The sequence below is a fragment of the Manacus candei genome, unplaced genomic scaffold, assembly GCF_025592945.1.
Source record: "Manacus candei isolate 608988 ecotype Guabito, Panama unplaced genomic scaffold, ASM2559294v1 h1tg000153l, whole genome shotgun sequence".
Taxonomy (NCBI): Eukaryota; Metazoa; Chordata; class Aves; order Passeriformes; family Pipridae; genus Manacus; species Manacus candei.
This window is the reverse complement of record NW_026138201.1, coordinates 3,998,011-4,020,227: the sequence shown is the minus strand read 5'-3', so window position 1 is coordinate 4,020,227 and position 22,217 is coordinate 3,998,011. Positions and strand designations below refer to the sequence as shown.

At 44.7% G+C, this 22,217-nt stretch overlaps 1 protein-coding gene across 14 annotated transcripts; it reads left to right on the top strand.

Annotated features, from left to right (window-relative positions):
* Positions 1-6,167: 6,167 nt before the first annotated feature.
* On the top strand, positions 6,168-22,151 carry A4GALT (alpha 1,4-galactosyltransferase (P blood group)). 14 transcript variants are annotated; one of them, XM_051772456.1, is made up of 5 exons: positions 6,168-6,796; positions 7,043-7,274; positions 15,853-17,477; positions 18,841-18,951; positions 20,048-22,151. In XM_051772456.1, exon 5 carries the CDS (start codon positions 20,090-20,092, stop codon positions 21,179-21,181), a length of 1,092 nt encoding a protein of 363 aa, XP_051628416.1. In that variant the 5' UTR covers positions 6,168-6,796; positions 7,043-7,274; positions 15,853-17,477; positions 18,841-18,951; positions 20,048-20,089; the 3' UTR covers positions 21,182-22,151. The 14 variants fall into 14 exon arrangements, with proteins under 14 accessions (XP_051628416.1, XP_051628415.1, XP_051628419.1 ...); XM_051772462.1 differs by lacking the exons at positions 6,168-6,796; positions 7,043-7,274 and adding an exon at positions 7,608-7,892 and having other exon boundaries at positions 17,233-17,304; positions 17,391-17,477; XM_051772455.1 differs by having other exon boundaries at positions 6,168-7,274.
* The last annotated feature ends 66 nt before the right edge of the window (positions 22,152-22,217 follow it).

Here is a 22,217-nt window from a genome sequence, read left to right as displayed (position 1 = left end):
GTGGATAACAATTCAATATTTTCAGGAATATTGTGAAGTTCATCAGTTGGAGTTCTTGTTGCAGATTCTCTCTGGCAACCTATGTTCTGCTAATGCATTCCCTTGGCAGGGTGAACAGCTCTTGACCCCCAACACACCTGTTTTTGTCTTGAAAGAACCCATGAGGTGTTGCTGCATTTCGTCCAATACAGGTGGGGAGGGGCTGCTGAGAACACTGGAAGAGCTTTTACTCCTCTAGTCTCCTGGGAATTGAGGATTCCATGGCAGGATTTGATTGGACTGGGTCAAAGGGAAAAACACTCTGAACCTAAAAGTAGGTTCGCTTTCCTGCCTTCTTGTGTGGCCTTTTTCCTTCCTCTCATCCGTTGCCTTCACACATCTGTCAGTCCCTGGTCTGACGGGCAAAGGACTGACGCTGCTGCAAGGATCACAGGCTCCAGATCTGCTCTGGGGACAGGTTTCCAAGTGAAACTTGGCACTGGTCACCAGTTGTGTTTTGTTGCAGCTCTTTTTCCCTTAATTCTCTCTTCCTACCTTTCTACACCTTGCTTTTTCCAAGCTGGAGCTGAATGACAGCAGCAGCACCTGTGAACCGTTCAAGTTAAGCTTTCCTCCTTCTTAAAATCCAGTAAGGATACTGCATATAAGGGGAGAGGGATTATTTAATAATACTTTGTATTTTAGAGATGGCTTTTTTGTTGATTAAATTGAAACAGTAAAAAAAATGTTTTAAATCAGTCATTAAAACACCAGAACAAGCATTAATTTGATGCTCCCAACTTTACAGACACGCAGTACCACTGCCTTTGTCTTCCTGCAAGATCAGCGGGGACTGTCAGAGTGTGTTACTTCTAATTTTAGTGCTTTGAATTTAAATTTGCTCTTGGTGAATTTAAATTTCTCCCTTCAAAGGGAGCGCAGCCATCAGGTCTCCCACAGAGAGAGTTATGATCTCGTGATTCTCTTCCAGCTTTGATTTATGTGAGACTTTTCCTTTACATGGAAAGCAACACTGGTTTCTTCCCAAGAAGATGTGAAAATAGAGAAGTGTAGCCCTGCTGCAGCATTCCAGGGAGCCTTGTGGTGCTTGGGGTTGTGTCTGTGCTATTTGCAAACTATGCAAGAACAGTCTGGCCTCTGGTTTGCAGACCTCCTAAGGGTGCACCTTCTTCAACAGGCTCCCTGCTTTCAGAGAGAAAAGAAGGAAAGGAGTGATAAAAGGACAACGATAAGTTTCTACCACTTCTTCATTTGTAGTTTTGGATTTTGTATGGTTGTTCTGGACCTTTCTGTTCTCCTCAGTTTTCTCTAAGAGGGGTTTTGATATTAAAGATGGTCCAAGGGGTGTACCAGGAGTGCTGGAGGTGTGTCCAGCTGCTCTCCAGGTAAGTTCTAGGTGTGTTCTGGATGTGTTCCAGGTGTGCTCTAGATGTGTTTGAGATGTGCTCTGGGTTTGTTCTAGTGTCCAAAATTGGGAAGCTAATAGCTAGGAACCAGAGATGTCCGCATACCTGGAATTCCCAAAGCCCCAGGAGGGCAGGAGGTGTTTCCACTGTTAGTTTTACTTATTAGCAGAGCACGTAAGTGTGCAAGAAGGCAGCTCTGGACTCAGTGACATCTCAAAGCACTGGCTTCTGCCTCTGACATGCCCCAGCCACCTCAGTGCCCACTGGGAAGCTCCTTTGGAGCTGGCATGGTTCTCAGGCTCTTCCAGGTCAGCTCCTGTTTGCTTTTAAGACACTTTGGAAAGAGCTGCAGCTGCCTTTATTAGGACCTGTGGCTTCTCTTGTGGACTAGAAGGGCTGGGAAGACTAGAAGGGATGGCTCCAGGTGGGAAATCTCAACTGTCAGTGCTGATTCATTGCGGGGAAGTCCCTGCTGCCACTGCTCCCAGAGTGGGACAATCCCTGCCCTCGACCTGCCGGCAATTCCTTCTCTTTTTGTTGTCATACCAAGGGCTTAAGCCAGACCTGGCTGCTGTCACCAGTAAATACACAAGTTACCCACTGGCCAGGACTAAGAGCCACACAGTCCTGCTGTGTTTGCTGACTCTATGACAACTATGTAAAACCATTCTGGATTTCACGCCCGCTCCTTCCTTATCAATCCCGAGGTGCCTGGGATGAATAATTAGAGGTAACAGCAAATATTATGCCTGTGCTACCCACTCTGCTTTTCAAAGAAAAACCAAACAAAATTAGGCCTGACACAAAGCCCAGGAAGGATGTTGGGGCTGTTGAAAGACCATTAAAGTTCAAGGAGAGGATGATTTGCAGAAAATATTCTGTAATTAACATCAGCTACCCCCAGCCTGCTGGAGACCGGGAAAACCTCAGTAAACATCAGCAGCAATGTGCACTTTATTTTGCTTGTTAAATACTTACCCTAAAACTTGGTAAGTGCTGTGTTGGCACTGGTTGCCTCAGGGGGAGTGAAAATCTGCGGCCCTGTTTTTCCCTGGCACTTTGGTGGGTCTGTTAACCCTGCCCCATCCTAAAGATGGTTAAATTTCACTGGGGATGAGTAATTTCTGCTTTGTGTAGGTGGTGTGGGATTTTTGGCTTGTCCAGCACCTCTAGCACATGGCAAGGTCAGTGCTTCAGCATCTACTTCAACAGGAAACTTTTAAATGAAAATGTCCAGCTCCCCAGAGCTCCAGCCCTCAACTAGACCATCCTGTTTCTGGAAGGTGCATTAAGACCATGAAAGAACAACCCCAGGTCAATAAGTAGCCAGGCCCTTCTGCATCTATGGTTGTAATCCTAAATGTGTTTTACTTCCAAAAAGCCTCTGAGTGAAAAGGCAGGACCTCTGATGGCACATCAAAGCCCATCCCCCCTCTGCCAATCTTGAAAGGTGGGAACCAGGCCAGACACATAAACTCTGCGCAGGGCCAGGAGAGGTCGGAGGCTTGAGGCGTGGCCCGTGACACTCACCGTGGATATAATAACTCATAACTTCTTGGAGTGTGGGGGCTTCCCTCCTTCACCCCCAGCAGATCAAGGCCACCACTTCAACCGACAGACATGGAAGCGGCAACTACCAAGCGTCATCACTGGACCCCGTAGGCGGTGACTATATGCGTTTTTCCACTCTCATCTTTTCTTTTTCCTTACTCTCCCTTACTCTTATCGTGTCTTTCTCTCCCCTATGGATTTTCTCCTCCCCACACAAAGGTTATCTCTATGTCACATCGTTATATGACAACACCCAAAATGCTAGCATACCTGTTGATACAGAATTGTTAAAGTAAACCTTACCAATATATGTTTTCAAACACCGATTATTCAGTTTCTTTTCACTCTAATCCACTCCAAGGGAATTATTGATAAAAACCTAGGTTACTCCCCCTCCCCTTTTCCTGGGGCGAGTCATAACATTTTTGACATAGTCGGCAGGATCCTTTAGATGTGGTGGAGTAATCGGTGTAGTCTAAAACTGATACCGAGGGCGAGTCAAATGGTGATCGTCCCCTCGTTGTAAAATTATAGTAAGAATTTTTCTTCTCTTGGTGTGACCCAGGCACATCAGACCTGTTGAAAGGTTTCCTGGTGTGGCCTGGACCTGTTGAAAGGTTCTCTGGTACCTGGACCTGTTGAAAGGTTTTCCAGGGGAGAGTCAAGTCGACCCTCAGAGGGTTAAGGGGGAGAAAGACAGTAACCCGAGCTGGGCTAATGATTTAGTCAAAAGGAATGACACCCCAGGTTGAGTTATATGGGGATTATTCCCTCCTTATGTTTGTCTTTGGTTTAGGACTGCTTTTTGTAGGTGCTGTTTTAGGCGTTGTCCTTAGAACTGTGTGAAAAGAAAGATCGGCTATTCAGAGATCTACAGGTGAGGTGATAAGATCTCTTCAGGAGTCAATGAAGGCATTACAGGAGCAATTAGAAAAAGAACGCTTGCAGTTAACTGCTGAGTGTAAGGCAGTTCGTGGAAGAGAGAGATTAACTTGTTGCTTCGGTCAGCCCTGCAAGATGAGGAAGAAAAAAATGAAAGGCTTAAAAAGATACTGAAAATGAAAAATTGTGAATTACGGGACATCAATTTAAAATACCATAGACCGGTAGATGTTAACAAATCCCTGTATCCCTCTGGGGAACTGGAAGAACTTAAGCAAAGTTATCCAGAGGACAAGGTAATACATATGCGTCCCCTCATTAAAACCGAAACCACTGGCCAAGGAGCAGATCGGCAAACTACCACATGAACTACCCCATACACGGGGGAAGCACTGGCCAAAATTCAGGAGAAATACAGCCGTAAGGCCAGCGAATCAGAGACTGAATATGTGTGGAGGGTGTCCCTTACCGGAAGGGATCGGATTTTGTTGAGTGAAGATGCAGCCAGAGAATTTTGGGGCCCAGGGGTCTTCCTGACCACAAATGATAACCGAGCACCCGTGGTCCCTGACCCAAAGAGCTGACTACTGGGCAGGCAGGTTAGACCTTATAGAAAGGGGAGATCCTCACACGATTAAAACGCCCACAACTGGCCACATTGTAAAAAGTGTACAAAAAGCGCATGTCTCCAATTACTGCATGCAAAATTATTAGATCCACAACGAAATTCCCCAGTGGAACTCGAGGCGGATCCACAGAGATTTCCGGTCTTAATTCGAGGCCTGCCTGATGCACTGAAAGTTTATGCTAAACAATTACAGGAGTGCATAAAGGCAACCCCCAGACCTAGAAGATGGGGTGCTCCACTAGAGATAACCTGGTTGGAGATAGCCCAAGAATTAATAGCTACTGGTCAGCAGCTGGGGCTCTCTGGTACGAGTGGCCAGAGAATACACAGCAGGAGGGCAGGGAAGGTCCAAAAACCTGCCTCGCCAGGTATTTTTCATCAATATGTGTCATCTAGCAGGAGAAAGAGATATAGTTTGTGGGTGGAAGGTATTGCAAAAGGAATTCCTCGAGAAGTGATGGACAAATTACCCACTGCTAATTTGGAACACTTGATAAAGCACTGGGATAAGGTCAAAGAGCACGAGTCACCCCCTAGGGGCAGCCCCCCTAAGGAGTCCAACACTGTGATCCCCTCAGCCTCTCCAGAAACCGGACTAACCAGTTTGACCAGTTCTGAGTCAAGAAACTGGATTTACTGCTCTCAAGTAAATAAGCCAAAAAATGACCAGTGGGTTAATGAGAGAAAGCTTACAGAAAACAACCAGGGAGATATGGTAATCACTTTTCCTCTTGGCCCTTTTAAATCTTTGGTTACATTCGTAGTAGACACAGGTGCACAGGTCTCAGCACTCCAAACTGAAGCTGCTACTCATTGTGGCATTAAGCCAGACAAAAACGGCGCGCCCACGGCGCACCCTTTGTACCTTTGGCCATCTAAGATGTTGAATATTCAACAGGTAACAGGTATTTTACCTTAAAAGGTAATTTTTCAAACTCAGGAGGGGGGTGTCGCCCTCCTGCCTGATTGATTGATGACGTACCCCCCTGTACAGCACAGGGGGGTCTTTTTGCATACAAAAACCTACCATGCGGCCAGAGTAAATTTTTCATTTTTATATATTGTACCCTACCTCGACCGCGAAATTCCCTTGGTGTCAAGCCCTGATGGGACTTTTTCACCTTACAATCTTCACGAGGCACCTAAAATTCCTGAAATTAAACGAAAGATGCAAAAAAATTCCAACATCCCCTGCTTTCCACTTAAATCAATTTACTTATAATAAAACCGGATTATTTTATTTCTCATAGGCAGGCAACCCAAAACCCTTGGCATGTGCTTCCTCTGCTCCAGCCTGTGTCCTTTCTCTTCTACCTTCTCCTCCCACCTCACTCCTGACGTAGGACATCACAATCTAATCACCACATCACCTTCCACAAGCCATTTATGTATGTTCCAGGCTAAGAGACCAGTGGCGTGATTATGCTGCTTTCATAGGAATAATTCTTGTGGAAGCTCTTTCCAGCACCAGCACCTGACACGCAGACCTTTCCAGCAGCAGGGCTGCCCAGGGCTGAGTCTGACCAGCTCACTGGCTTAGTTTAAGCAGAGATGAGGATGAGCCACCTGTAGTGTCATAGCAACCCTCCCCGGGGCTCTCCTCTCCCAGTTCAAACTGAAACCACCTCCTTGACTGAGAGATGTCATAAGAAACCACTTACCAAACCAAAACCAGGCGAAAAGCACTTGAAAACTGTTTACTCGGGTGACTCGCAGCTCTGAAATTAGCTCACAGATGATGATGCTGCTGTTCTGCCGGTGCTTTGGAGGGTGATTTGCATGTTGCTGTCTCTGTAGGGTGGCTGGGGGGGAGGTCATTTGCCTCCCACCTCCCGTCTTGCTCTCTGAGACCTCCCAGCTTTGATCCGTGAGAGGGGCTGGCTGGCATCTTTGGGGTTGCCCCTGCAAGCTTCAGGAAAGAATGATAAAACAGCCCAGAGGCACACATGTGATCTGAATTTCACTGCTTAGATACATCTCCGTGTCCAGAGATTGATTTTACAATCCCTGCTGTAGTCGTCCCATAGGAGATAAATCCTGGCTCTGGCAACCTTCTGGAGCGATCTCTGGGCTTCAGACACTCCCCCACTTTATTACCGTCCCACAGTAACAAAGTGCAGGTTCTGTGCCTGCGCCACCAGCTCTCACAATCCATCTGCTTGTCCCTGAATGCACCAGCCCAGTTTCACAAATCCCAGTCCTGTCTCCCTCTTCATCCAGTGACTGCTCTGACCCAGGGACCAGGTGAAGAACAGCATCCCTGGGCTCAGCACAACGGGCTGCTGAGGGTGCTGCCTGCGCAGCTCAGAAATGCAGAAAGATTGAGATGGTAAGGGATCTCAGGAGATCATCTCTTCCAAACGGTCGCTCCAAGGAGAGTGAGCAGTAGCAACTTTGTCTCATTAATTTAAATTCCACTCAGCTGGGCAGACAAAAACATCTTGAAATCCATTTTAACTTCAAAGTTGATTAAGAGCTGTTCTTACAAAAGAAATAGTTTAACATTATTGGGGGAGGTAATTTCAGATCACTAGACTGCGGGGAAAACGTATTTTTTATTTTGGTTTTTTTTTAGTGACTCACGTCAGCTTTGTAAATCTTCCCACCTCGCCAACCGCTGTGAGAAGTTGCCACTCTCCCCAGCCGCTCCTCCTGCCCGTAGTTTAGCAGCTCCTCAGGTCGGGAGGTCTCTGACCACGGTGTGTTTCACCCCCCTGCCCGTCCCACCAGCCACCGACAGGTGCACCACCCACGACGACAAGTGCAATTGCAATAAGACGCGTTGGTCCGAGGACAAATTCCTTGAGGTGGGAAGGAGACAGCGAGGGGGGAGGGGAAAGCCTTACGGCAATTTTAAGTGATACGTCGTGAATTAAAAACGCCGAAAGCGGCAGTGCCCGGGGAGAGGCTGCCCCTCGGTGCGGTCGCGGGGGTGACGCCGGGGAAGGGGGCGGCTCAGTCGGGTACCGGGGACATTCTCGCCGGCTCTCTCCGATCAGACTCGGCGGGGCGGTCCCGGGAGGGGCCCGTCCGGAGGCGGGATCGGGGGGCAAGGGCGGAGGAGGGTGGAAGAGGGTGGGTGTTGTGATGCTCGGGCGGTGGATGAAGCCGCTCGTCTCGGCAAGCACGGAGGTGAGCCCGGGGCTGCGGCAGGGACGCGGGTCTCGGGTTGCCCGTGAGCCGGGGCTGGGCGGCTTCTCCCTCCCGTCGCGCTCGGGAAAAGGTGTATTTTTCCACGGGGAACTTTTCCACAAGCAGACTATGTCTTCGGCCCCCGGTCGGAGCCGCCTTGCCCGCCGGAGGGGGCAGCGGGAACCCCGGGCTGAGAGACTCCCGGGCAGCCCTGAGCTGGCTCTGTGTTGACAGTCAGGGCTCTGCGGACAGGGAGGGCTCCCTCCTGGAGAGGGCGAGGCATTTGGGCCAAGGTATGTGATGGGAAGCCCCTCTCGGGTCCCTGTGCAGCTCTGTGAGGGTTGTGGTTGAAGGGCTCCATCCTGCTCGGAAGGACTGGTTGGACGCTGGAGCTGTGGGTCCAGGAGAGTGGCAGCAGCACAGTGGGAGGACGAGGAGAAAAGGGTGTGATGAGACGGAGAAATGTGGGATTCTGCTCTGCCAGCAGTGACGGGCTGGCTTGGCTGGGAGGGTGGAAAGGTAGAACTGGTGAGCGGGGAGGGTGCCGTTGGCCGTCGTGCCCCCAGTCAGACGTGCCCTGGAAAATGATGGAGTCCGAGCAAGAAAGATCAAAATCGAGCTGTAGAAATGCTCGCTGTTGTGCTAAACAAAGCCTCGAGTTTCTGTAAGTTTTTGAATAATAGTTTATTATATGGAAAAAGGAAGCAGCCGGCTGGGTGACAGAGATGGGGACCAGTTTCCCAAATCTGCACACATACTACAGGGTACATTTAGTATTTATCTTAGCTCCTTCGTGCATATTAATTATATCATATACATATACATTCTACAGGTTTTTGCTAAGTATTTAATATATGGGTTTTCTTACAGCTAAAGCTAAAAGTGTTATCTCTACAACCGGTCATAATTCATGCATTCTTGGACGAACAGGTGCCTAAAGATTTAAAGTTCTACTGTATTTTATTCTTAGGATAGTAAGGAGGTTTTAGGCCTCTTGACCTTGTAAGGGTCTGTTTTATTTCTTTAGGGGAGTGTAATTAAGTTTTACAATCTGTTTGTTTTATTTTGATGTAATCACCCATTTGTTTCATTAATCACAATTATTTATTTATCACAATTCCCTCCCTTTTTTTTATTATTAACTTACTGATTTGTGACTTTTTGATTTTTATAATATTAACTTTGTATATTTTGTCTTAGTTATTGTATACAGTAATAGAGTCAAAAGTTTCAAAAATGTCTTTAAGTTTCCATTCGTCGGTTTATGTCAATTTTATTTTAAATTTTCTGTTGGCGATGTTGTCTTCGCAGATCTTGGCGTTTTCTTGACTTTGGTGTAATGTATTTAAGGAAGTTGCTTTTTTTAATTTTGATTGCAGTTTGTGTAATTAGCATCACTTGATATAGATTTTTCACTTCGGCTCCAGGGGTTCACCTGTAAAAGATCTTACATATGTATAATCTCTAGGTATAACAACGAATTGGCCTCTCGAGGTTACAAGCTTGTTTCGAGGATTAGCTCTTTAATATTTTAAGTTGTTTTTATAAATGTACAATATAATTTTTAATAGTACTTTTATTATGTTTCTGGCTAGATTAGTTTGACAAGGATACGCCAAGGATACCCTGAAAAAGTGTCAGTGAGAACAAGCAAATATCTATACCCCTCTTTTTCTGGGTAGTTCTAAAAATCGATTTGCCATTTCTGTCTTGGATAATTATTTTTTCTATTTGTCTTAGTTGAATTTTGCTATGCGTCTCCTGTCTCACAATGGTATAGAGATTTCATGTTACTATATTTTGGCTTAGATATTTGTATAGAGCTTCTGCTCCTAATGTGTTTTCTTGTGTTCTGTTATGATAAGTGCTCATAAAATAGAAGAGGATATTACTAACTTAGCCGGTGGTGTCTTGGCCCATTTGTTTTTCTTCTATTTTTCCTCTTAAATTCTGGATTAACTTTCAGTCTTCTTTAGAGTATCTAGGCTCTGTATTTGACTACTGAATTTTAATTTTACCATCAGGGATCAAATATTGGACTTTGCTTTCTTCTGCTTTTACTGCCCTTTTTGCCTCCGATCATCCATGGCATTTCTTCTTTCATGGCCAGTAACTCCCTTTTTTTTGGTGAGCTTTTCAATGCATAATAGCAACTTTTCTGGCAACTGAAGTGTTATAATCTCTGTTTTTCGAGTTAAGGTATTGACAGAGAGGGCTCTTGCCTTTATTACTTCATTTATCGTGGTTATTGCATATCTAGCTTTACATCCTCTTTTCTAGACAAAATTTTTCTGTGAACCAGAAGTCTTTAGCATCTTTCAGGGGTTCTTCTTTCAAGTCTGGTTGGCTGGAGTACGTTGCTCTTATTGTCTCTAAGCAGTCATGTGCAACTGTATTTTTGGTGGCTTCTTGAAGGAAAAGCTGGATAGATTTATTTTGTGGTTTGGTATTTCAGGAAGCACTGAGGTGAAAGCCAATGATTTAAATCAAGGGCTGGAGCCCTCATCAGTGTTGTTTTAGCTTATGAAAAGCTTTATCAGTTTCTTTACCCCAGGTGAGTATGTTGGACTCACCTTTATGAGTTCACAAAGTGGCTTTACTAGAAGTCCATAGCTGTAGATCTATACATGACATTATTCGGTTCTTCTGAGTAATGTTTGGAGCTCTTCCTTTTTCTGTGGCCAAGGAGTCTGGCAGATAGATTCTTTCTTTGCTGTTTTTAGGGTTCGTTGTCTTGCAGCAATTTCGTAATTGAGGTAGGAGACTTGTTGTATAGCTCTTAGTACTCAATTAATCTGAGACAGTTTAGCATGTTAACAGTTCACCCAATACATATTATTTTGGATTTTCTTTCTTGTGCGAGGATTTTCTCATTTAAAAGCGAATAGTGATTAACTTTCAGGGCTCCAGGGCAGGCAGAAGAAAGCATCCTTTAGATCCAGGACAGTAAACTATTTTAGCTCTGGTGTTAATTTAGTCAGCAGTGTATATGGATTTGCTACTATGGGGTGCAAGCCTTTAGTTATCTTATTTATTGCTCTAAGATCTTGCACTATCTTATACTTCCCATCAGGTTCTTTTACTGGTAAGATGGGAGTATTATATTTTTATTTATATTTTTTAATAATAACTCATGTTTAATAAACTTTTTTATATTGTGTTGAATCCTTTCCTGATTCTCTGTTTTAGGGGATATTGTTTAATCTTTATTGGCTGCACCCCTAATTTAACTTTTACTTCAATTGACAATGTTATTTTTGCTCTTCTTGGAGTTCCTGAAGCTCATACTTTGATCCGTTACTTCTTCATGTATGCTGCTTGAACTTTGAGTCTCTATTAGGGCAAGATTTAAAATCTCAATCAATTGCTCCTTTTTACTTTGAATTTTATGTTGTTCTGTTAAATTTAATTTCAACTTTCAATGGCTCTCATAAGTCTCTTCTCAGTAAACAAACTGGTGAGTTTGGCATGTATAAGAATCTGTGGATTTCAAATTGCTTTCCTAATTTGTATTTGAAAGCTTTCAAGAAATGAGCTTTTTCTGTTTGACCCATGGCTCCTCTTATCGATACAAAACTTACAGCAGTGGGTACTAAAGTTTGATTAATGCCTAAAATGCAGCTCTTGTATTGATTAGAATTATGCTTCCTGATTTTTGTTCTTTTAGCCTTTTTGTATTGGGGATCTTCGGGCTATTTATAGCCTTTTAGGACTCAGCACAGCCCCTTAGGATTCGGTCTAGCCCCCCCTTCCCCCACCCCCGGGTACAAAGGAGTTAATAAATTCTCTCCCTGCTCCCCTTTTCCCAGGATAGTTGTAGTAATCAGGAAGTATAAAAGGTTGTTAAACTACCAGGACAGAATATTTACAAATCAGAAGATAACAAAAGACAAATATAATAGTCTTGGTATTATCTAGTGTTCTGACAGTATTATTCAAAATTGCACTTCAATTTTGTATATGCATCGCTTTTTGGAGGTTGGTATTTGTTCATTTTCGCACAAAAATCTTTTTCATCCATACCACCTCCAGTCCGAGTTTTGGTGTCTTTGCTTGGTTACCAGGTCTGTCTGCTGAAATGAACTTTTTATAAATAGTTAATTTCCAACCCATATCGAGAGTAAAGCAATGGTTCCCCTTCTTATTTCATTACAGCATCCCCCCCTTCTCATGTTAGCTTGTTTAATGAGTAAGGATCTCTAAAAGTGCCAAACTTGAGACACAGGGTTTGGGGCACTGCCCGGGCCGTTGTTGGGCTGATCCCAGCGTGTTTCATGTGGGCTGGTAGTGCAAAAGGGAAGGTCTAGTTGTTCTCTCCAGTGCTTGAAATAAACTGCAAAATTTAAACTTGTTTTTTGAGAGGTATTGTGAATCTTTTCTCTTTGTTCTAATCACTTTGATTGTAGTTTTACTAGCTTTATAATTTTGGGGAACTTTGGTTATATCTTTTGGATTAGATTCAGTCTTTACTATGAATTTATATTTTTCACCTTGAGGTTTTAATTCAGTTTTGTCTAGAGCTGGTTACAGTGTGTTATTCTTGGAAAACAGAGCTCTTGACACTTTTAATCTCATTTATTTTATTCAAATAGTTTCAAGTGTCTCTGTCTTTAAAGACAATTTCTTTTTAGATGACCTTTTCTTTTACAATAAAAACATTTTACTGCCTGGTCTCTTGAAACAATTTGTTGGGGTCTGCTTATATATACTTTTTGGGCTTCTCTCAGTAAGTCTTTTAGCTCCCCTTTCTCCCATCCATCTAATTTCTTTAGTTCTCTTTTAATATAACTCCAGGCATAATTTATAAAGTGGACTTTCAACAATATTAGGCCAGCTGGTGTATCAGGACTGATGCCTAAATATTGCTGTAAATTTTTCTTTAGTCTTTCTAACCAGGTAATAGGGTTTTTGGGTTTTTTTTCTTGCTGATCTTTAAATGCCTTTTTGACATTTTTCTCATGGGGAACAGCCTTTTTGGTTCTTTGGGTCAAGGAAGTACAGTACTCAGTCAGGGCTGAGTTACATTCCCAATTGAGTCCTAAGAATTTGTTTATTTGTTCATCTACTCCCAAGAGGTCTTCTATCAGTTTCCCTATTTCTTTCGTTGTTTTTAAACTTTTGTCTTCTTCACCAGAGCTTTCTTGATCTACTAAAAAGGCCCTGACGTTTCTTACGGTTGTCTGTTTTTTCCTTTGGGCTTTAGTTCTTTTGGGACTTCCATACCCTTGATTTAATAAGACCGTGAGGTTTACAGCTGAGGGAAGTTGTGGAGAGGGAGGGGGAGTATTTCTTGGGGCTGTGGGAACTACAACTGAGGGAGTTTGTAAAAGATAAGAAGGGTTATAGGGGAGAGGTAAGCTACCTAATAGTTCCCATTTCGCTTCTCTTGATCTCTTTTCTATTGGCCTTTCTTTGGTTAACTTACTAATATTCTCAATATCTTCCCAATTTGATATCATTACCCCCAAAGGACTGGTAGGGGTAATATCCAGCAATGCCTGCTTGGGCAATGCCTGCTTGCTCCCTTTTCTCTTGAGGCTACCTTTCTTACTGAATCCTTGCCCCATAGTTTTCCGAGGTCCCTTCTAGAATCTCTCCATCGACTCTCTGGGATCCCTTCTAAATTCTCCCCACTGACACAAAGGTCTCTCCTTAAGACTTTTCCACCGACCCCAGAGGTCCAATCACCAATTCTCTCACTCCGCCGTGTCACTGGCTGTTCCGTTCGCGTGGAGACAGAAACGCAGTTAAAAGGGCTACCGCAATCACTTCGCAGCAAAGCTGCGTCTCATTCACTCTAACCTCTTTTATCCACCCAACCAGGGAATACTCACAGTCTGTTGTTCTTCCCTGGGTCTTTGTGCACGAGAATTATGGGCCCTTTTTGCTGCAGCAATCTGGGAGCAATCCTTGCTTTTACCATATAACCATATAACGTGTTACTCCAGTCCTGTGGAAAATTAGACTCGAAATATGCCGCTGAATTCAGCGGGGCCCCCCCCATTTTGACTACTAATTAACCCAGCAGGGCTTGGAGAACATCACGTCAGGAAAGTCACCAATTGTGATAAAGTATTGAGTTTCTATAAGTTTTTGAATAATAGTTTATTATATGGAAAAAGGAAGCAGCTGGCTGGGTGACAGAGATGGGGACCAGTTTCCCAAATCTGCACACATACTACAGGGTACATTTAGTATTTATCTTAGCTCCTTTATGCATATTAATTATATACATACACATTCTACAGGTTTTTGCTAAGTATTTAATATATGGGTTTCCTTACAGCTAAAGCTAAAAGTGTTTTCTCTAAAACCGGTCATAATTCATGCATTCTTGGACGAACAGGCGCCTAAAGATTTAAAGTTCTATAATGGTGGAGGGGGACGGACAGAATGCTCTTAGGTCAATGTGATCAGGCAAAATGTCCGCTTTATTAGAGGGAAGACAACTTATATGCTGTTTGTGACACAGAGACGTGATTCTTTTCCAGGTTACATTGGATACATAAGGAAAACACACTGAGCTGTACAGTACCAATTGGACCACAGCAGGTGTCCATAAAACTTGTTTACTTCTGCCAAAAAAAACTCCTTCTTCACCTTGGCACAAGGCCTGCAGCCATATTGGTGCAGTATTTTTTACTGTCTGCACCCAGCCATGCCAAGGCAAAAGGTCGCAGAAATGCAATAGAAATTGTTCACACAATTTCTGTCCTCCGACAGTTCTACTATATTTTATTCTTAGGATAGTAAGGAGGTTTTAGGCCTCTTGACCTTGTAAGGGTCTGTTTTATTTCTTTAGGGGGGTGTAATTAAGTTTTACAATCCGTTTGTTTTATTTTGATGTAATCACCCATTTGTTTCACGAATCACGATTATTTATTTATCACACTGTGGTGAGAGGGGGAAGAAAGCACCTACCGAAGAGGCATAAGAAAATACCAAAGAGGCATAAGAAAAAAGTCTTGCAACTGTAGTAACCTAAAACTAGTAATGCTGCTGAAAGAAGGGGAGTTTGGAAGCTTTTGCTAAAAATGAACTATCCTAGTTAAGTGAATGTGTTGTTTTCTAATGCATGACAGGTTTCTTGGAATAGACTGGATGCTTCTTAACCCTGAGGGAATGCTCTCTAGCTTCTGCTGAACTCAGAGTGGTTTGCACTGTTATTCATGGGGTTCATTGCAGTGGAAGTCAGAGGAGTGAATATTAAGAAACACAAATTTCCCTGTTTTGGGTTCTAGTAGCAATTCCATCAATGTCTTGAGTCACTGGCACTGTAGGAGGAAGCACTGACTAGTGAGTTGTATGTGAATGCCCTTTTCTTGTTCATATGCCCTGCTTGGCCACACAAAAATGGCAGGACAGCATGATGGTGACTGAGCAACAGTCTGCCTGCCAGGAATTAGTTTTACGTGTGTAGTTCAGGGAGCAGCTGGTACCTGTGCCCCAAGTTTTCTTTCTCACTTGATTTCTACTGACTCTCAAGGCATTTGCCCCATCCATCCAAGAGTGGCTCCAATGAAATTTTTCCTGTTCAGGGCTTTCACAGGGCCAAGTTCTGCAGTGAAGGCCTTGGTGTCCAGTTTGGTGTTACCATGGAGCTAAGTTGGGTGACACTAGAATGATGCAGCCTCCTGGATGCCTGTTCTAGAATCTCTCTCTGTGCCAATATTTGTGCCTGTGTCACCAGTTTGAGGAACTAAACAAGGAAGAACATCAAAACCTTCAGCAGAACTGGCCTTTTGGTGCAAGGCCAGTCACAGCAGGTTCAGAGGAGCATCAAGAGCCTGAGGAGGAAGCGACTGGGGCCACTTGCTTAACAACAATTAGCCATCACCTTGCCTTTGTCATGACATCAGCAGATATATTGGCACAAGGTGCTTAGGAGTCATTCTACTTCCATCTTGATTTGTTTGGTCACTGGTACAGGGAGAAGCCTCTGTGCCAGTCACAGTTACCATATAAAACCATACAGATGTTCCATATGTAGAGGTGAGGCCAGATGGGTGGTGCCTAGTGCTGGGTGTGCCTTGCTGGCAGTGCCCTTGTGGTTTGGATCAAGGTCTAGTGTGTGACGGCAGGAGAGACAGGAGACTTTACCCTCAGTAAATCAGTGTAGCTGTACTGTCATTTAACTCCCTAAGGGTTGTGCTTCCCATGCTTGTCAAGAGCTTGGACTGTGTCTTCTGGCTTTGTGATTCCTCCCTGTGCTCTCATCTTGAGGTTGTGTTTTGGTTTTTTTTTCTCTCACAGACACTCCTGACCAAATAAATACTTTAAAACCGCTGAAATCTGAACAACCCAGCAACACAGGAACAGACTCACAATTCTTATTTTCGGTGGTGCTTTCACTGGGGAACAGGTGATATGCTACCAACTCACTTCTTTGCTGTCTCTCCTGGCTTTTAAAATTATCTTCGGCTGGGGCTAGGAACTCTGCCCAACACTTTAAATGCTGTCTGGTGGAACTTCAGATTCCACCACTGCCCTGCCAGCAAAGAATTAAGTATAATCATCTTTATTCAGATTTTTCTGTTAAAAAGCAAAATGTTCACATTCTTATTTTTTTGTACAATTGCATAAAACCTCCCATCTGTGCAAGGTGCATGGGTTAATGTCATCCAATCTTCAATATGTTGCTCTATCAGATAGGAAACTACTTCTTCAACATTAACAGGAGAAAGATTGTGTTAGAGACAGAAAAACAACCCCTGAAATCCTTGAAGAAATTCAGACATTGACTTCACTATCATTTCAAATCAGAGGTGAGACTACACATCAGTTTTAAGTGACCTGCTCCTTGGTCTGTAAGAAACTTGTTCCAGAACAGCAAAATAATCAGAAATCCCCTGAATCCATGTGTAGCCATCTTTCCTTTCTGGCATGTCTCTTGATTTTAAAAACAGAGAATAAAAGGATCATTCAGATTAGACAAAGTAAAAAAATTTCAAGCCTAATAGGCTTGAAGTGTTTAATCACGAATATGCTCCACTGCACTCTATCTCTTCACTTATTAATGCTGCTGGATGCCATGGGTGACTGACTCCCTGGAAAAGAGGACAGCATCTTCAGTGCAGGACCTGCTGTGAAACTCTTGCACAAATTTGTAGTTAACAGTGGTACTGTGGGGTAGCAAGATTTGCTGCCTTTGTGACCAGAGGTAATTCTGACGTCTTTATTCTCACAGTCTCCTCGGATGTGCATCTCCTTCCAAAGAGATGCTCCTCTTCTAGCCATGTGCCAGTATTCTCTCTTGAGCTGTGAGGGTTAAATAATGTTTAGACTTAAATTTTATGCACATACACACAAGGAGTGTGCATGGCTTTCTACAGACATGCAGTAATAGGAAACTACTGTTTGGTGGCACAAAGCTGTATCAGTTTCCTGGCTGACCCACGGATAACATCTCCCTTTTGTCTGGTTGCCCTTTCCAGAAGCTTTCTGCAGCCAAATTCTGCCTTCCCTTCCATCTTAAGTATTCATAAGGGGGTTATGTGGTCTGCTTCCCAAAAAGCTAAAAGCTGTGAAGTGCAAAACTGCTCCTTTCAGGTAAAGAAGACCCAAAAGAGATTACAAAAAAACCATTGGGAAACTTTTCTTGACACGGTGCTGAATATGATTCTCCTGTATTAGAGTGGAAAGAATCTGACTGCAGACTGTACTGGGTTCCTCATTTTGGCAGCCTTTCTCTACCCAGATCTGTGTGTAAGTGCTCCTGCTCCCCTTTGTGCCTTGCAGTGCATCTTTCCTCCCTCCATCATGCTCACCGCGTTGCTTGGTGTTCCCACCAGGATGAAACCCTTCACAGCTCCATTCCCAGGGACCTTGGTTTGGCACAGTGAAGCCCCAGCATCCTGACACTACATGGAAGACATCAGGTTGTAGTGTTTTATTTGTGCTTATGGAGCTTCACTAAGAAATACTCAGGATCATTTGAGATCCTTGCAAGTTGGTAAATGATGAGATGGCACTTAGAGTCACCCATTTTTCTTCTTTAAAGAATTTGATAGGTAACTTTTGGAAAGAGATATTACCACAAAGGGAAGGGTGTTGCTAGAGGACCAGGTGATGTGTTATTGCCTAGAGGAAGTGTAGAAACACTTCAAAGTTGCCAATCTCAGAGACTGGAGGTGTGTTGGAAAAATCATAGAACAACAAGGCTTTTGTTCAACAGAGATTAAAAAAAATGACTGAGGAAAAAAATCTCACTAGAGATTTTTCCTTCCCCCCCCCCCCCCCAGCTGAGGAGTGATTAATCTGAAATGGAAAATTCTGTTCCGCTACCAAACTGACCTATAGCTCTCTATAGCAAGCATAATATACTTCTCTGTTACATTTTGCACGTTTTTGGTTTGTCTCACGGAACTTCTGCTTTTACTATTGCATTGTATTTATTTTATTTCTTTTAAATTATGCAACCTTTTACCAAAAGGTAAAGAGAGATTAAAGCAGAGAAGACACTTAAATGTTTTGCACCTTTCAGACAGAAATTTCTTTAAAGAACATATTCCTTGTGAAAAGTTACTGCTTTTTAACTTTGTTAAGAACCTGGCACCACTTTCACTACATGGAGTTTGAGGGAGACATTGGCACATTGGTGACAGAACCCTTCAATTAAACTTTGTGCATTTGCACAGCTTATTTCACAATGTTAAAAGCTGTTGGACTTTTTGGAAGATAAACTCAGCTCTACTCTTTCATCTACTGTAATATATCTCATTAAATCTACACTTTGAGCTTCAGAGATCTACACTTGGGGAGTGACCAGGACAGTCACACTAGGTTTGTAAAAGCAGAAATTAAACACCTTAGAAGCAGCTCTCATCTTGCCTCAAATATTCACATGTGCTTGGTGTGCCGTTCCCTGCAAGGTCAGAAGGAGGAGCTCTAACGTTGTTGGTAAAACGCTAAAAACTAATTCCCCTAAATACCCCTGTTTGGCACCACTCTGTTTCTATTTGCCTGACTGATTAGTCGCCTATTGAATGCTAGTATTGCCAAATCTTACCTCTTCTACTCTTGTTAATAATGTAAATCAGGAGAAAATGGAGATCTTCAGCTGTTTTCTCCTGCTGCTTGTGATCAGTGATATTTATTGTCCCAAACCCCTACCTGGGTATGCAGCAGCACTTTGCTGGACCTTTTCCTCCTCTCTGGTTTTGTTACTGAATTTGTAGCAAATTTACACACCTACCACTGTGTTTGTCACTTCAGACTTCATCTCCCACCTTTTCTTTCCAGAAGAAGGAAGTGCCAGACCACAGAGTTGTAGGTGCTCTCAGAGACGCTGACCTGTTAAAAATCTTGTCCAGCTGAGCAGTGAATTCTCTGGTGTCTTGAAAGCAGAGGCAGGTGAGTCTCTTGCTTTCTTTGGGTCCAACCCCAAGCCTTGCTCTGCCAAGTCCACCACTTAACCAAGTCCCTAAGTGCCAGACCTACATGTCTGTTAATACCTCCAGGGATGGTGACCACTTTCCTGGGCAGCCTGTGCCAATGCTTGATAACCCAGTGAGTAAATATCTCCTAATGTCCTCCCTAAAGTTTCCCTGGCCCAACTTGAGGCCATTTCTTCTGGTCCTAAAATGCCACAATCTTCCCTTGCTGCTTCTTCATGTGCTTTTGTGCATTGACCTTTGGGGCCTCAATGGTGGGTCCAGAGGGTGCTGGTTATGCTTTAACTTCATTTTATGGGGAGGAAAGGGCAGAAATGCTGATGCAAATGCTGAGAATGCAGCTAGAATAATTTAACTGTTTGTTGCTGCATCATTAATAATCTATTCCTCTCCATCCCTCCCTTTTGCCAGAAGAAGAGAGAGAGTAAGGGCAGGAGGGTAGGGGAACTGTATATCCATTACCAGGATCCACTGGAAGAGCTGAGCAGGTCATAACCAGCATGGCCTTTGTAGGGTTGGGAAGCAGCCTTGAAACTCGCTTTACCAAGGCAGTTCTTGTCCTTAATTTTCTGCATCTGCCTCCAGACTTGCCTTGTATCCGTTCCCCTCCCACTATCCATCCATTCCACTAGGCTGCTGTGCCATGAAAAATGACCAAGGCTCTCTGTAGGGGTGGGTGGTTGGTTTCAAAAGGCAGCAACTGCTGGTTCAACAGCCTGGGAGACTGTTTGGTTTGGGGGGAAGGACACATTGTGGATCAGGAGAAAAAACTCATCATGGGAGATAGCTGTCAGGGCAGCAGCTCCACACAATGTCTGTTGACAGAGCTCCAGGAATGTTCATAAGGAGCATTCCTATTTCAGTAGCCCTAGGTCATTTTGCATATATATCTCATGTCCAGAATGGCCTGAAATTCTGGAAGATGATAGATAAGGCTTCTAATGCTCTTCCCAGAGTTTGTTATGCACCTATAAAGATGGCACCCGACCGTGAAGCAAGGCTTGTGGTCTGCTGCCGCATCTGTCAGAGTCTATTTCTTCTTTCCTTCCATTCAGGTCCCGACAGCAGTCTCAGGAGAGCAGGCTCTGGCCGGAGAGATGATGCTCAGGATGCCCAACTCCCTGCTAAAGCTGCCCAGGGTGCTGCTGAGCCACAAGCACAGGGCTCTGTTCATCCTCACCCTCATGTTGGTGTCCTTTGCCTACCTCACGTTGTACTGGAGAATCGCGGAGGACTCCTACGGCAGTGGCCTCTACAACCTGCCTGGGGAATTCAACTGTGCTCACTCTGTGCCTTTTTCCCTTCCAAATGCTGGGGAGCCCTCTCCTTCCAGAGGGAACGTGTTTTTCGTGGAGACCTCGGAGCGGACTAACCCAGGTTACCTGTTCTCGTGCTCTGTGGAGTCAGCGGCCAGGACACACCCCAGGACAAGTGTTGTGGTGCTCATGAAAGGCTTGGCAAAAGGAAATGCCTCCTTACCCAAACACTGGGTTTTCTCCTTGCTGAGCTGCTTCCCCAACGTGGAAATCCGGCCCCTGGACTTGCCAGAGCTCTTTTCTGGAACGCCTCTGAAGAAGTGGTACTTGTGGCCTCTGCGGCGCTGGGAGCCTTATTTCCTACCCGTCTTGTCTGATGCCTGCAGAATTGTCCTCATGTGGAAATTTGGTGGCATCTACCTCGATACAGACTTCATTGTGCTTAGGAACTTACAGAACCTCACCAATTCCCTCGGGATACAGAGTGAGGATGAACTGAACGGGGCCTTTTTGTCCTTTAAGCCCAAGCACAGGTTCATGGCGCTTTGCATGAAAGACTTTGTGAAGAACTACAATGCCTGGATCTGGGGACACCAGGGCCCACATCTCCTAACACGTGTCTTCAAGAAGTGGTGCCCCATCAGGACTATTCAGAGCATGAGCTGCAAAGGGGTGAGGGCTCTTGACCCAGAAGCAGTTTATCCTATTCCCTGGCAGGACTGGAAGAAGTTATTTGAGGCAATCAGTGCCTCGGAGCTTCACAAACTCCTTAAGAACACCTATGCAGTGCACATATGGAATCAAATGAACCACAGGACCAGGCTAGAGATCCCTTCCCAGGCTCTGCTGGCTCAGCTCTATTCTCAGTTCTGCCCTGCCACCTATGCAAAGATGAAACAGGACTCTCAAGAGCGGTCAAGGCCTGCAATGTGACCTGTGGACCCTTGGCAGCAGAGAAGTTCCCCAACCTGAAGCAAACTGAGTGCCTTTGACCTTCCACAGAGTTGTTTTCTAGACCAGGGAGCGGATGTTCCATGTGACAGCTCTATGATTTTGTACCATTTCCAATATCTGCCTCAGACCCTGAGGTGTTTCAAATATTCACCAGAGCCTGAGTTCAGCCTCTCTTGTTGTCCTTCAGGACACTTGGTGCTGCAGGGAAGGTTGTACCCATTCATGGTCCTCTGTTGCTATTCTCTCAGCTGTTCTCTCAGCTGTTCCTCCTGTGTATCAAGGCCTGAGCAGTCTCTCATGCAGTTTCAAGAGCTTTAGGAACCCTTGGCTTGGTCTCTGCAGCATTTACAGAATATCACAGAATATTCCGAGTTGGAAGGGATCCACAAGGATCATCGAGTCCAACTCCTGGCCCTGCACAGGACCATCCCCAAGAGTCACACCCTATGCCTGAGAGTATCACGCAAACACACCTTGAGCTCTGCCAGCCTTCATGCTTTTCCCACTGCCCTGGGGAGCCTGGTCAGTGCCCAACCACCCTTGGGGGAAGAACCTTTTCCTAATATCCTACCTGAACCTCCTCTGACACAACTTCAGGCCATTCCCAGGGGTCCTGTCACTGGTCCCCACAGAGCAGAGCTTAGTCCCTGCCCCTCCTCTTCCCCTCCCAAGGAAGTTGTAACTGCAGTGAGGTCTCCCCTCAGTCTCCTCTTCTCCAGCTGAACACACCAAGTGCCCTCAGTGTCCTCACACGCATTCAAATCAAGGCCCTTCACCATCTTCATTGTCCTCCTTTGGACACTCTAATGGCTTAATGTCTTTCTTATATTATGGTGCCCCAATATTGCAGGTGAGGCTGCCCCAGGGCAGAGCAGAGCGGGACAATCCCCTCCCTGGCCTGGCAGGTGATGCTGGGCCTGATGCCCCCCAGGACAGGGTTGGCCCTCCTGGCTGCCAGGGCACTGCTGACTCATGTCCCACTGGCCATTGACCAGGACCCCCAGGACCCTTTCCT

Excerpts from the sequence above, each read along its gene's own strand:
- A4GALT (XM_051772452.1), top strand. The coding sequence starts at position 19,039 with ATGTCTGTTAATACCTCCAGGGATGGTGACCACTTTCCTGGGCAGCCT. Across the intron at positions 19,108-20,047 it reads TGCCAATGCTTGATAACCCA|GTCCCGACAGCAGTCTCAGG; the intron begins GTGAGTAAATAT and ends CCTTCCATTCAG.